The 12,483-nt window shown below is 44.2% G+C and overlaps 1 protein-coding gene across 7 annotated transcripts in view; it reads left to right on the forward strand.

Moving 5' to 3' along the window:
* The window catches only part of LOC309535175 (uncharacterized protein), a 258,807-nt gene that overhangs the window by 30,137 nt on the left and 216,187 nt on the right, over positions 1-12,483 (forward strand). For all 7 annotated transcript variants that reach the window (XR_014221062.1, XR_014221063.1, XM_082228027.1 and 4 more), the window contains exon 2: positions 6,189-6,310. Coding sequence is in view for 5 of the 7 variants with exons in the window: in XM_082228027.1 (XP_082084153.1) it covers positions 6,189-6,310 (122 nt within the window). In the remaining 2 variants the exon portion in view is untranslated. The remainder of the gene's footprint in view (positions 1-6,188; positions 6,311-12,483) is intronic.

Below are 12,483 nucleotides of genomic sequence, written 5' to 3' on the forward strand. Positions count from 1 at the left end.
TCTCTGAGTGGCCAGGTAGTTCCCTTAATAATGGCTGAATTAGCTCCCGCTGGGTATTGCAATATAAAAGGTAAAGGTAAAGGACCCCTGACAGTTAAATCCTGTCACAGACGACTCTGGGGTTGCGGCGCTCATCTCGCTTTACAGGCCAAGGGAGCCAGTGTTTGTCTGCTCTGCAGACAGTGTTTCCAAGTCATGTGGACAGCATGACTAAGCCGCTTCTGGTGAAACCAGAGCAGCACATAGAAACGCCATTTACCTTCCCGCCACAGTGGTACCTATTTATCTACTTGCACCGGCATGCTTTTGAACTGCTAGGTTGGCAGGAGCTGGGACAGAGCAACGAGAACTCACTCCGTTGCAGGGATTCGAATCGCTGACCTTATGATTGGCAAGCCCAAAAGGCTCAGTGGTTTAGACCACAGTGCCACCTGCGTCGTGATATAGTGGGCAATATATATGCCCTATGGATTCAATCTCATCAGAATTAGATGGACATCATCTCTGTTCTACTGCAATATCATGGTATCTGTCCTCTAATAGTGGATTTGGGATGGTAAGGTTGCTATGGGGTAGCATTTGTTTAAAAAACATACTTCTGAATGCCTCAGTGTGTGTCCTTCATGCTTTTGGGTGGGGCCATTTTGGCTACATAGTCATCAGCACTCAGCAACCTGTGTTTGTTATTTAAAAGAAGATATGAGGTTTATGTTATATAGTGGAAGATATGTGCAAAGAACTATCCAGTATTTCATGTTCATCTTCCCCAGTAGGTCATTCTTTCTGTTTCATGCCCATAGAATTCAGGTTATTAAAGAGAGTAATTTGTCTTGCCAGCCCCATGGCCGCACAAAAACTTGATTTCATGTTTTCTTTTATGCAAAGCCCACCCTATCCTGACTGCACCACATTTTGCCCTGTGGGCTAATTAAAACACCCATGTAGTTAATAAGTTCTGGCTGATTTTTTCATTTAACATTGCAGCGTACTCCTGCCTTGTAAATTTCAGTTGGAACGCTTGATGCCAAGTTAGAGGACATCAGTAATGTGATGTAATTTGGATTTCCCTGCATCCAGTCCCAACAGGATACATGCACATAAGTACTGCTTATTAAGGACAAGACTAAGTCTATAAATCCAAGGGAGTCTTCTTTACATAGTTAAATTGCTATAATTTATGCAGTGCCGAAGCCCAGACTTTCTTTTGGTTCTCTTAAAACTACTTTATTAATCTTAATTTATCCCCCACTTTATTAACCCTAATTTCAAACTGCATCTTAATAGAAGTAGTCAGTTGACCTAGAAACTATTAATGAGGAAGCAGAACCTCTGAGAAATGTGTACAAGACAATCAGCCCGGAACTACTAATCAGTGCTGCTGACCTCATGTTCAACACTGAAACCTAAAATGGGTATTTGGATGTGTTTTTTCTCAACTGGCCAGTCTGATGTTTATTTGGCGGGGGGGGGGGAGGAGGAGAAGCTTGTTTAATTTGAGGCCGCTTGATGGGGTATGGCAAGGCAGCAGTAGGACTGAGCGTTGTGTGTGCAAAACGTAGCAAGAGTTTTGAGAGGCTTTTTGGAAGGTTGGGCCCATGGCAGAGGGGTGTGAAGGCATACTAATATTTCAGAGGAATGAATATATACTCCAGTTTGCTGTGCCAAGTTTCCCATTACTAGTGAACTCTTTGGGGAGGGTTTATGAATGTCCAATTTGGGCGTGCTGAATTTATGCAGAGGGTTCTTATTACGCTGCCTCATCTAAAACAATTTGGCTACTTTAGCTCCCCCACCCCCCAGAACTGGCCAGCCTGCTCTGCTTTCCCAGCCATATCACAGAGCAATTACAACCAAGGTGATTAGCTGGTTGTAATCTGAGACCCTCCAAGTGTCCCTATTTTCCAGGGACATTCCCGATTTAGAGAAGCCGTCCCAGTTTCTGATTTGATCCCAGAATGTCCCACTTTTCCTTAGGATGTCCCTATTTTCATTGGAGAAATGTTGGACGGTATGGAGTTCTCTGACACACACACCCCCCGAGCCGTCTGATGGCAATCCTGTATAAGGAAATATTTTCAATGTTTAATGTTTTATTATGTTTTTATATATGTTGGAAGCTGCCCAGAGTGACTGGGGCAGCCCAGTAAGATGTATGGAGTATAAATAGTAAAATTATTATTATGGAATGGGGCGGTCCCTATTTTCATCGGATAAATGTTGGCAGGTAAGCAATCTCTCCTTCCTACCCATGGTGGGTATGTCACCCTTTAAAGACACCAATGGCCTCATCCTATCCACGTTTGCTCAGAAGCTAGTCCAGACAGATTTTAAAATAGGATTTACTTCCAAGGAAATGTGCTTAGGGTTGCAGCCCTCGAAGTGAGACAGAACAAAGGAAAGAACGGGGAAGTGTGTCACATATTTAATTCTCAAAAGTTGTGTGTGTGTTTTAGGGAACCCAGCAGATTCTAAGCGCAGGTGAAAAGTACTGTATCCCGAGGCATCTTTAATTTACATAGCCAACCCTTACTCAGCAGAGTACCATAAGTAGTGGAGATATTGAAGCCATAGATGGGTCACATTTCCTGAACAATTTGTCATACATAGTGTGGGCCCTAACAAGCTTTCCCTATCAGACACCTGGCGTCATTACTCTTATTTCCACTGCATTCGGTGCTACAAAAAAAAATGCATTAGGCTCGCAAGTGAAGTGGTGAACACAGTGCACAGCCGCCTTGTTTTCTTGATGCAGATACAGGAACCGTTTTGTTCTTTCTTCGTCTTCTGTCATGGCATCAACACCATATTGTGTGCTTCCCCTCCCCCCTCCAATAAGCATCAACATGCTAGACCAGACCAAAATCCAGCTGGCCTGCCACCCTGCTTCCAGCAGCCACATGCCTCTGGGAAGTTCACAAGAAGGGTGCGAGCCTCCCCTGGTTGTTTGGATCCAGCACTTGCTATTCAGGGGTATCTGTATCTTGGCTTTCCATGAAACTATTGGGGCTAATAGATATGGAAATCTGTGCAAACTCCACCCCCACACACACAAAGATAAAGATCTGTTGAACTGACTGCAGAGTCCTCTGCGGTTGGTTTCCTCTTCTAGAGAGTGTGGGCAAGCATGGGTACCAACTTGAATAAAATACAGACCCTCCAAGCCCTTATTTTCCAGGAACAGTCCCAGATGGAATGTCCCACTTTTCCTTAGGACGTCCCTATTTTTACCAGAGAAATGTTGGAGGGTGTAGCAGGATGTCCCTATTTTCATTGGAGAAATGTTGGAGAGTATGGAGTTATCTGACGCCAGAGCCATCTGCAGGCAGCTCTGTAGAGGGATGTCAGATGGTTGGGCTTTAAATATTAAAATTATTATTATGGAATGGGACATCCCTATTTTCATCAGAGAAATATTGGAGGTTATGCAAAATATTGAGGGGGAAGGTAAGGCCCGCCCCATATAATCAGTCATAAGTTGTGGCACACACCATTTGAATGACCATGAACTTCGGGGGACCCAGCCCCCTCAAATGTTTCATTGGGGGTGCTGAGGGGACCTTGGCCCTAGGAGTTGTCTCCCATGTGGAGCTTTCATAAAGGTTAAAGGATCGTGATATGTATTTTCTCTTGGGCCCATTACCACCCCACCTCCATATTTATTTCTTGCTGCTACCCCTCTGAATTGTACTGGCGGAGGGCAATCATTCTCAGAAGCCAATTTCCTACTCCTGGCCCTCCAATCTGCATTGGTAACCCCCATCAGAGCATGAAGGCTGGGCTCAGATACTACTGGTAAGATTCCCTTCCAGCCTCAGCTATCTTAAGAGCTTGCATCTCGCTGAGAGCTTTTTCCTGGCAGTTTGAGGGCAGTGTATCCCCACTTTGGTTGGCACTTCTGCCCCCCCCAACCCATTTTGCAGTGGTGGGAACTCCCTGTTCAGCTCCTACTCCACCACTAGCTACTTTGGCCCCAAGGCAGGATTATCTTCTGTTTCACCAGGAACAGATTCAAAACATTCAGGATTCCTTCAGAACTGGACTTGTGTTACTCTTGCTAGGTTACTGGACCAAAGGCATCAATCAATTACTTGCCGTGGTTAATTGATATTTTGAGGATCAGGCTTGATTTCACTCTAGCTCTCTTCAAGGTCTGAAAGCATCGGTAAGTGACAGTGAATTAACAGTTTGTTCACAGCTTAAAATGGAATTTTGATTAATTGAAAATGCCATATGGGCTATCAAAGGTTGCACCGTTGCCCGAGAGGCTGCCTCCCACTTTTTAACTTTCCATCCTTCTCCACTCATTTTCACTTGTCTAATGTATTTTTGTAGGTTGATTTTGACCAACAAGAGTGGCTTTTTAAGGCACACCCTCCTCATATACATGCATTTTGTGTGTGTGTAGTTGGTTGTATCACCGAATTCAGAGAAGTGCCAATTTGGAAGTGTTAGCTGTCTTCCAAGCTCACATTTTATTTCAGGAAATGAGGTAGGTCCGTATTAAAATGCGAACCAAATTTCTCCCCCCACACCTAGCTGTAGGCCGAGAAGGGATGAAGCAGAGTGAGGCAGGTTAGAGGCATTACTGAATGCTGAAATCATCGTTTGTGTCATGTTTATTATTTTTGTAATTATTGAGGAGGGGGCATGGATTTACCCCCAAATCTTGGTCAAGCCCACACCAAAGCTGTAAACCACATGCTGTGCACGCCATAGGAGCCATCTCCTAGGGGCTGAGGGCTCTTTGCCCCCCAATAAAATATTTGAGGGGCCCCCAAAGTCAATGGGCATTGCCATTCAAATGGTGTGTGCTCACAGTGGCATGTGATTGATTATGCAAGGCGGGGCTTACCTCCCCCCTCCCCAAATTTTATTCAAGTTGGTAAGGTAAAGGACCCCTGGACAGTTAAGTCCAGTCAAAGGTGACTATGGGGCTGCGGCGCTCATCTCGCTTTCAGGCAAGGGAGCCGGCGTTTGTCCACAGACAGCTTTCTGGGTCATGTGGCCAGCAGCGCTAAAACGCTTCAGGTGCAACGGGACACTGTGACGGAAGCCAGAGCGCACAGAAACACTGTTTACCTTCCTGCCACAGCGGTACCTATTTATCTACTTGCTTGCTTGCTTTCGAACTGCTAGGCTGGCAGATGCTGGGACAGAGCAACAGGAGCTCACCCCGTCGCGGGGATTCGAACCACCGACCTTCCGATCATCAAGCCCAAGAGGCTCAGTGGTTTAGACCACAGCATCACCCGCATGCACACAGAAGTCACCAGGGTTCAATCCCTGCCCATCTAAGACATGTGCAAAATTCCTCTTTGGCCGCTTTCACACCAAGCACTTAAAACAGTATAAAGACCACTTTAAACACTCATGGCTTCCCTCAGAGAATTCTGTGAGCTGTTGTTTGTTAAGAGGCCCCTACTCCCCACACAGAGCTATAATTCCCCGTGAAGAGGCATTGACTGTTGACCCACTCCAGGGATTGTTTAAAGTGGTATCGTAGTGTTTTAAATGTATGATGTTGATGTGGTCTTTGAAATCCTGGAGGGCTGCCGCCTGTCAATCAGATGGGCCCAAGTTCTGGGCCCGGTGCACATACTATTCCCCCACAATGCCTTTCTTCCTTAGGGCAACAACTATTGCATCCAGGGCAAGAGCTTGGAATTTCTGCCTGAGGGCTCCCAAGTCCTTTATGCAAACCCAGATGAAAACTCCCAGTGGAATAAAGAAATGCATTAGGAAGGAGTGATTTAATGAATGGATAGTAAAAGGCAAATACTATCATTTGTAGTTGTACACTTGAATGAATGGGGTTTGGCTGATACTGTGTTTCACTCCCCCCCCTTTACAGCTTTTTTTTTAAAAAAAAAAAAAACCAACAAAATCAGAAAGATGCACAATGCACATTTTTATAAGGGCTTCTCAAAGGACGTAAATATATGGTTGCTGACATTTTGCCTCTAAGGACCCTTTTGAACACATTATCTCCAGAGCGTTGCTCCAATCTGACTGTTTAAAATAGAATAAGTTGGGAAAACTCCCTTCAATGTGTTTTCAATTGCAGATCGTGGCACTTTCATCCAACATTTTTGAGGAGATAACTTTTAATTACAATAATAAGAACCACATGGGCAGTTGATTGATGCAAACCTGATGTGTTCTCTTACTTTATTAATCTTTTTAATTAGAGTCAAAAGAATGTTTTATCTGTCGGGAAGGAGACGAGATGGGCCGTGACGCTCTGCTGCACTTCTGTGACTGCAAAAACTTGATTGCTCACCAGAAATGTCTTTTAACTTGGATACAAAAGGTAAGGGAACTGATGCAGAATATGTCCTTCCAGTTCAGCATCTTTGGTCTCTCACTCTTCCTGAGACAGTGTACGTCAGCATCTTACTGTGTGGGGATAACACTACGGTTGGCCTTCCTTGTCTTCATTTGCAAAAGGGCTCTTGCTTGCGATTTTTCAGAAGTTCTCCGAATTTATTATTGTAGAAATACCTTTGGGAAGGACCATTGGAGAGGACTCCACCCCCACCCCCGCTGGAGAATATTCAGCTATAACCCTTCCCACCGAATAAGCCCTAGTTGTAGCACACAAGCATGGGTTTATAATCTTGGTTCCAGGATATGGCCTGAAGGTTTGTGAGGCTTGCTGAAGCCAGATGGGTCTGATCACAGTCTGGATGGGTGACTGCTGTGGAACCATGTGTAGGCTACCACCATGGGTTCCATGATGGGAGAAAATAAGTAAATACAAGTGCTTAGCCTTATACTTAAGTTGATATCTTCTGGATAACTCAGTTGGTTAAAGCAGGGCGCTGATAATCTTACTCAGCTACGAGTGATCACCAAAGGAGAAGAAGGAGAAGAAGACAGCCTAGATGTGTAACAGTTGAGTTTCCACTGAGTTGAGTTTCACTGGCCATTATTAGGAAAGAAAATGTATGTAGCACCTAATCACAGGCATGGCTGCAAGATGTGGAGTCTGAATTCGGATGCTATCTAGCATCCAAATGCAAAGTATTCAAACACAGAAGAAAATATAATGTTGTGTAGCTTATTTGTTTGTTTGCTTACATTTATGAATTGCTTCCTATGAAAGGAAACTATGAAACGTCTCCTTCAGACGTTCAGATTCCAGTCCATTCCTATTGTGTGGGGGGGGGGGAGACTTACCACATCACCACATCACAAGACAACTTTTTCTCATTGTGCTTGGCGATCATTGGTTCCATTAGCAGTTAGCCAAAAATGAGTATCATCAGGATATTTGGTTGTTGGGTACAATGGATGAGCTTCCTATAGCTCCCTGCACTAGCATCCCTGCAAATGCAATATTTTGTTAGGAAAGTCTCAAGATCAAGCTATAAATAAGTGAGATGTTGACTTGGAAGAGGTTTTTAGAACTCCCTCCCCTAATTTGAAACATATGTGGCAAATATTCAGTATCAGCACTACTTAATATGTTCACAGACCCAGGACTTCTCCTTTTTTCTCTTTTTTTTTCATGGAATTGATTTCCCCAGTTCCCCAAAGAGTTCACAAACCTAACGTTATAATTTAGGCTCTATTATTTGGAGTGGTTTCCCTTTTGTGCCAGAACAGGAAGCCGGTCTGGTGGTCAAATTGCTAAATGCAACGTGATAGTCCCCATCTTTTGTTAGAATTGACCGCGGTTATTTGTTACGATTTTGTGCGATGCCGGCATTGGGCTGTGATTCTGAGCATGTTTCGTAAGCGAAATTAAATCAAGAAATAACTTCTGGTCAAACGTGCTTAAAAGTGTCTAACTTGCTTACATTCTCGGTGAGCTTTGTAATGGGGCATAGCTCAGGAGCAGAGCACAGGAACAAAATCCCTGCACACACCAGAATAACGAGACGGAGCACAAGAGGACTGGGGAAACCTATTTATTTAATTCACATTACAATAGTATCCACAACGTTAAAGTGCATGGGGGCTTTAGTTACTGCAGTTCTGGGGACACCTGACATAGATAGGATGAGCCTAACCCAGCACTCAGTTGGCAAAAGTCATATCCTAAACAACTTAGCACCAGGCTGCTGAAAGGAAGGCCTTGCCTCTATACATCTCTGCTAGGCAACTGCCTAACTCAGATGGAGCACTGCTTAGACTACTGCGCACACCCCAGAGGTGGGCTTCGTATGTCCTAGAAATTGAGCTTTTAGTGTTGCAGCTCCAGCCCTCTGGAATAAGTTGTTTGTTTCTTATTTTTACTAGTCTTATTCTTATTAGTCGCGTTTTTGCACTCAGGTGTCCCAGAGTGACTGAAACAATGAAAAGAGAAAGAACGAAAACATATAAACGATATTAAAAGGAACAAGTCCTACCCACGCCACTTAAAGGATGGGCACAACAAAGGCCACTGACATATCTAGCTACCCTCCCAATTAAAAAGCCTGGGTTATTAAGAATGTTTTTGCCTGGCATCTAAAAAGAGGCAGTGATAGGAGAATGCAGGAAATTTTGATAGGTGGGCTTTGCACCTTCATTGAGTGTTTTTGCCTGGCTGAAATGTGCCTTTGAACCCTGATAATGTACGTTTGTTTGCTTGCTTGCTTGCTTGGGTGGAGGTTGGAGGGGTATGTATGTGCAAAGGTAGCATTGACATGAGTCGTTCTATCCAGTTTTGCCTGTGGCCCCACCCATCAGTGCCACAAGGAAATGTGGCTCTCAAACTGGAAAAGGTTCCCTAGCCTTGCCTCACAGATGCATCATTTTAGTGCTTTAGAGATGATGTACATTTTAAGGAAGAACATGGTACAGCCTCCTTCAGCATGTACCACTTCCAAACGTAGGAAGGAGGATTCACATGTTCAAATGCTGCCCTATGTAAAAACAAAATCCTTGTAGAATGAAAACTAGGATACCAAGGTGAGAGCCAGGCCTGGCTGAGAAATGCTAGCATTTGAGGCGAAAAAGGTTAAAACTATTCTTCCTTTCCGCAGGCATTTTTTTTTTTTGGGGGGGGGGAAGGAGAGTAGCCTTCAGTCCTGCAGTCCCCAGTCTGTATTCCGGTCCCAGGAGGGGCTGTTTCAAGAGTGACAAGATTAAATAACCCATCCATCACAATTTCCTGCATTCTCCCAGTCTTCTTCTTCCATCCCACATCATAGACTCAGGGCCAAGCCCGACGTGATGGTGACAGCCACTTTTGTTTGTTCAAGTGTCTGCACAGTTGATGTCTAAAGTGGGGAAAGTGTCTAATTTTAACATCAAAAGGGGTGCAGAGATGAAAGGAGAAGAGCGCTCCTTGCAGGCTGTCACCCTCCAGCACTCATCTCTCAGCCTGTCTCGCTTCCAGTAATGGAGTCTGGCTGACGGGGAGAGAGGTAGTGCAGGTGAGGATGAAACAGAGGAGCTCCCTTTAATGATGAAATTGGGCATTTCCCACACACACACTATTCTGTGAACCTCCACATGAACAGACGGTCATATGGGTCCAACCAACATCCTTCTCCATTCCATCATCCTCTTTCCTGCAGTCAGATGCCTCTAGGAAGCTCACAAACAGGACATGAAAGCAATAGCTGTCTTCTCCTCTTGTTCCTCAGTGGTAGGTTGCCTCTAGCATCCTTTCCCCTCCATGAATTCACCCACTCTCTTCTCAGATCCATGCTAATCGGTGCCCTTCACTACATGTGGTGTTGAGTTCCAAAGTTTAACCACGTGCCTAAATTACTTCTTTGTTGCTCTTGAATCTCCCACCACTCTGCTTCACCTGATGGCCCTGGGATCTAGTATCACGAGACAAGGAGAAAAAACATTTTTCTGTCCATGGGCAATGAGTGATGATTGCTACCATCAGACCTATGGTCTGCAGCTTTGAGCTTATCAAATGTTATTATCCTCAGGTGACCCAGGCTAGAGTTGAACTAAATGAGCTTCTCACACAACGGGGCATGAGAGGAAAGTCTGTGATTGGCAGAGACAGTGCCCTTGAAATAACAGTAAGAATAAGAGAGACCCACTGCATTCTTGCCTCATGCCTTGCCAGCCTTGGAGACCCCAAACATAGTACTATTTCAAGATACAATAGACCCACAAGCCTAAGGGACAAACTGAGCTCTAAGTTAAGCAAATTCCAAGAAGGTCTCTGACCTGAAAATCCAAGTGTATGATTCCTCCCAGAAGGAATTAGATGTATGCTGATGCAGCGAATTCAGTATTGAGAGTCTATAGGATTTGAAATTCATGACATGTCGTATTGACCCAGGAACTCCTGGAACACAATGGCTGCTGTTTTGTGCTGGGCATGATGGCACTGTCATGTATGTTGTGGTCTTTCAGCCAAATGTCTATTTCTGAAAAACTGGAGAAAGTCCAAACCTCCCTGTGAAGAAGACTGGGTTGAGGATTTATTAAATCTAGCGACTAATTGGGGGGGGGGGGGAATTTGGTCATTGAGATGCATTGGAAAGTAGCGCCAGTGTTCAAGGAAATCGTTGTATGTGTGTTAGGATGACTGCTAGTGCAACAAGACTCTGCTTTTTCTCCTCCCACTGCATGTTCCTGCTCTCCCCAAATATGCTCCAGTGGGTTGGAGTAAACTCCAGAACAGATTCAGGGATCAAGCAAATGTGGGGGGAAAGAAAGAGGAATTCATTGCACTGATAGAATCTTAACCTTAGTGTTATGTTGAACACAACCCTATATTAGGGTTGCTATATTTCAAAAAGTGAAAATCTAGACACAAATGTTGTTGAGCTTTCAAGTTGTTGAGTTGTTGAGCTTTTGAGTTGAATGGCAGCCCTACCTATGTGTTCCTTAGCTTGTAGTGGAGATGTATCAAGCTAAGTTACACCAATATTTTCCTCTTCTCTCTCCCTCTGAATAAATATTGACCATGTGTTTGCAGGAAGTTTTGTAAGGGAAATAATTTGAATTATTGCATTATTGAACGAAAAGGATAATGTTAGCTATGATAATTAAAGGCAATATGAATTTTAAAAATGCAGAAGAAATTATAAAAATGGGAGATCACCAGAGGTGCTGATGGAAGTCCAAAAAGATTGTATAAGAGGTGAAATTTTGTGGAATGTATGATAATTAATATGTTTTAAATTAATAAAAATTATTTTAAAAAAGAAAAAAAGAATAAATATTGACCATTTGGGGAGTTATGTGGATGGGCTTAGCTTGACAGATGAGCAAAGATAAGCAGGCTCTTTATTAATGCTCTACATTTTTCATAGGTTTATAACGGTATCGGTTTAGTTTGGGATCCGCCTTTATTTATGAGCTGAAATTGTTTAGTGCACTGAAATGCTGATGCAAATCTTAATGCATCTTCCTACCTGGTATGGTTTATGTACAAATAGCTTCTGAGCACTTAGATTTCTTCTCATTTATTTCCACAGGAGGCTTTGGGGGATTTCTACTACGTTTTACAAATGAGGTTCTGTGTTTGTGAATCAGGTCATCGGGTCATTGCAGGGATGGGCAGCTACCTACTGCCCACCATGCCCTTGGCACCACAGAAAAGAGTGGGGCTTGTGCAAGAAATGGACTGGAAGAAATGTAGCAGCAGACCCTCAGATACCGATGGAGAAATTTCCCCTTGCCAAAGTGATGATCACCAATGGGACAGGGAAGATTTTACCACCGACTTCCACATTTGCTTCTCTAGGGGCACAACCAATTGCTGTCCTCATAACTTTGAAGCAAGTGAATACAAACCTGGGACCAGATGAGGCGACTGCCTCGGGCAGCAGGATCCCCAGGGGCGGCAGATTTGGCCTCCAAGAAATGCATTGCCCAGTGTTGTTGCTGCTGCTGTAGCAGAAACAATGGCTGCAGCATGTTCCTTGGATGGTGGATCTGCAGTGTCCTTAGCAGCCCCTTGCATATCGCCTCTTGGAGAAATGGAGGTGCTGCTGATCTCCTCCACCCCCCTTGTTCTTGATGCAGATCTTCACTTACCCCTTCTTCCCTGGTTGTTGGGTGGGCACCATTTTATGGTTCACTTCGGGAGTCAAAATGTCTTGGACCAGCCTGGGGCTGTTGTGTATTCAGGACTGGCTCCCTCACAGTGACCTTTTGAGTGTGCAGTATGGACATTCCATGTGCATCTTGGGGGATAGAATTCAGGAGTAGCCAACATGGCGTCCTCTGGATATTGAGGACTACAACTCCCATCAGCCCCAGCCAGCATGGCTGATGGTTGGAGGTAATGGGAGTTGTAGTCCACAACAACAACAACAACAACCACGTTGGCTACCCCTGAAAGAGACGTTCACATGCTAAGATTCAGAAACCTGTAACAGGTGTATAAGACTAGAACCATACTACCAGTTTGGTTAATTGAGAGTTCTGCCTAACCCAGTTCCTGGATTGCGTGACTTGGAAATATACTCTAGTAAGACAGCATATGGTCTTAAAGAGTTAAAAAGAAAAATCCATAGAAAAATTAAAAATGTGCTTCAGTCTGTCACCCTCAGCATGAGGATGTATGGGGAA

This window comes from Podarcis vaucheri (assembly GCF_965113315.1).
Source record: "Podarcis vaucheri genome assembly, chromosome: 6".
In the NCBI taxonomy this organism is placed as follows: domain Eukaryota; kingdom Metazoa; phylum Chordata; class Lepidosauria; order Squamata; family Lacertidae; genus Podarcis; species Podarcis vaucheri.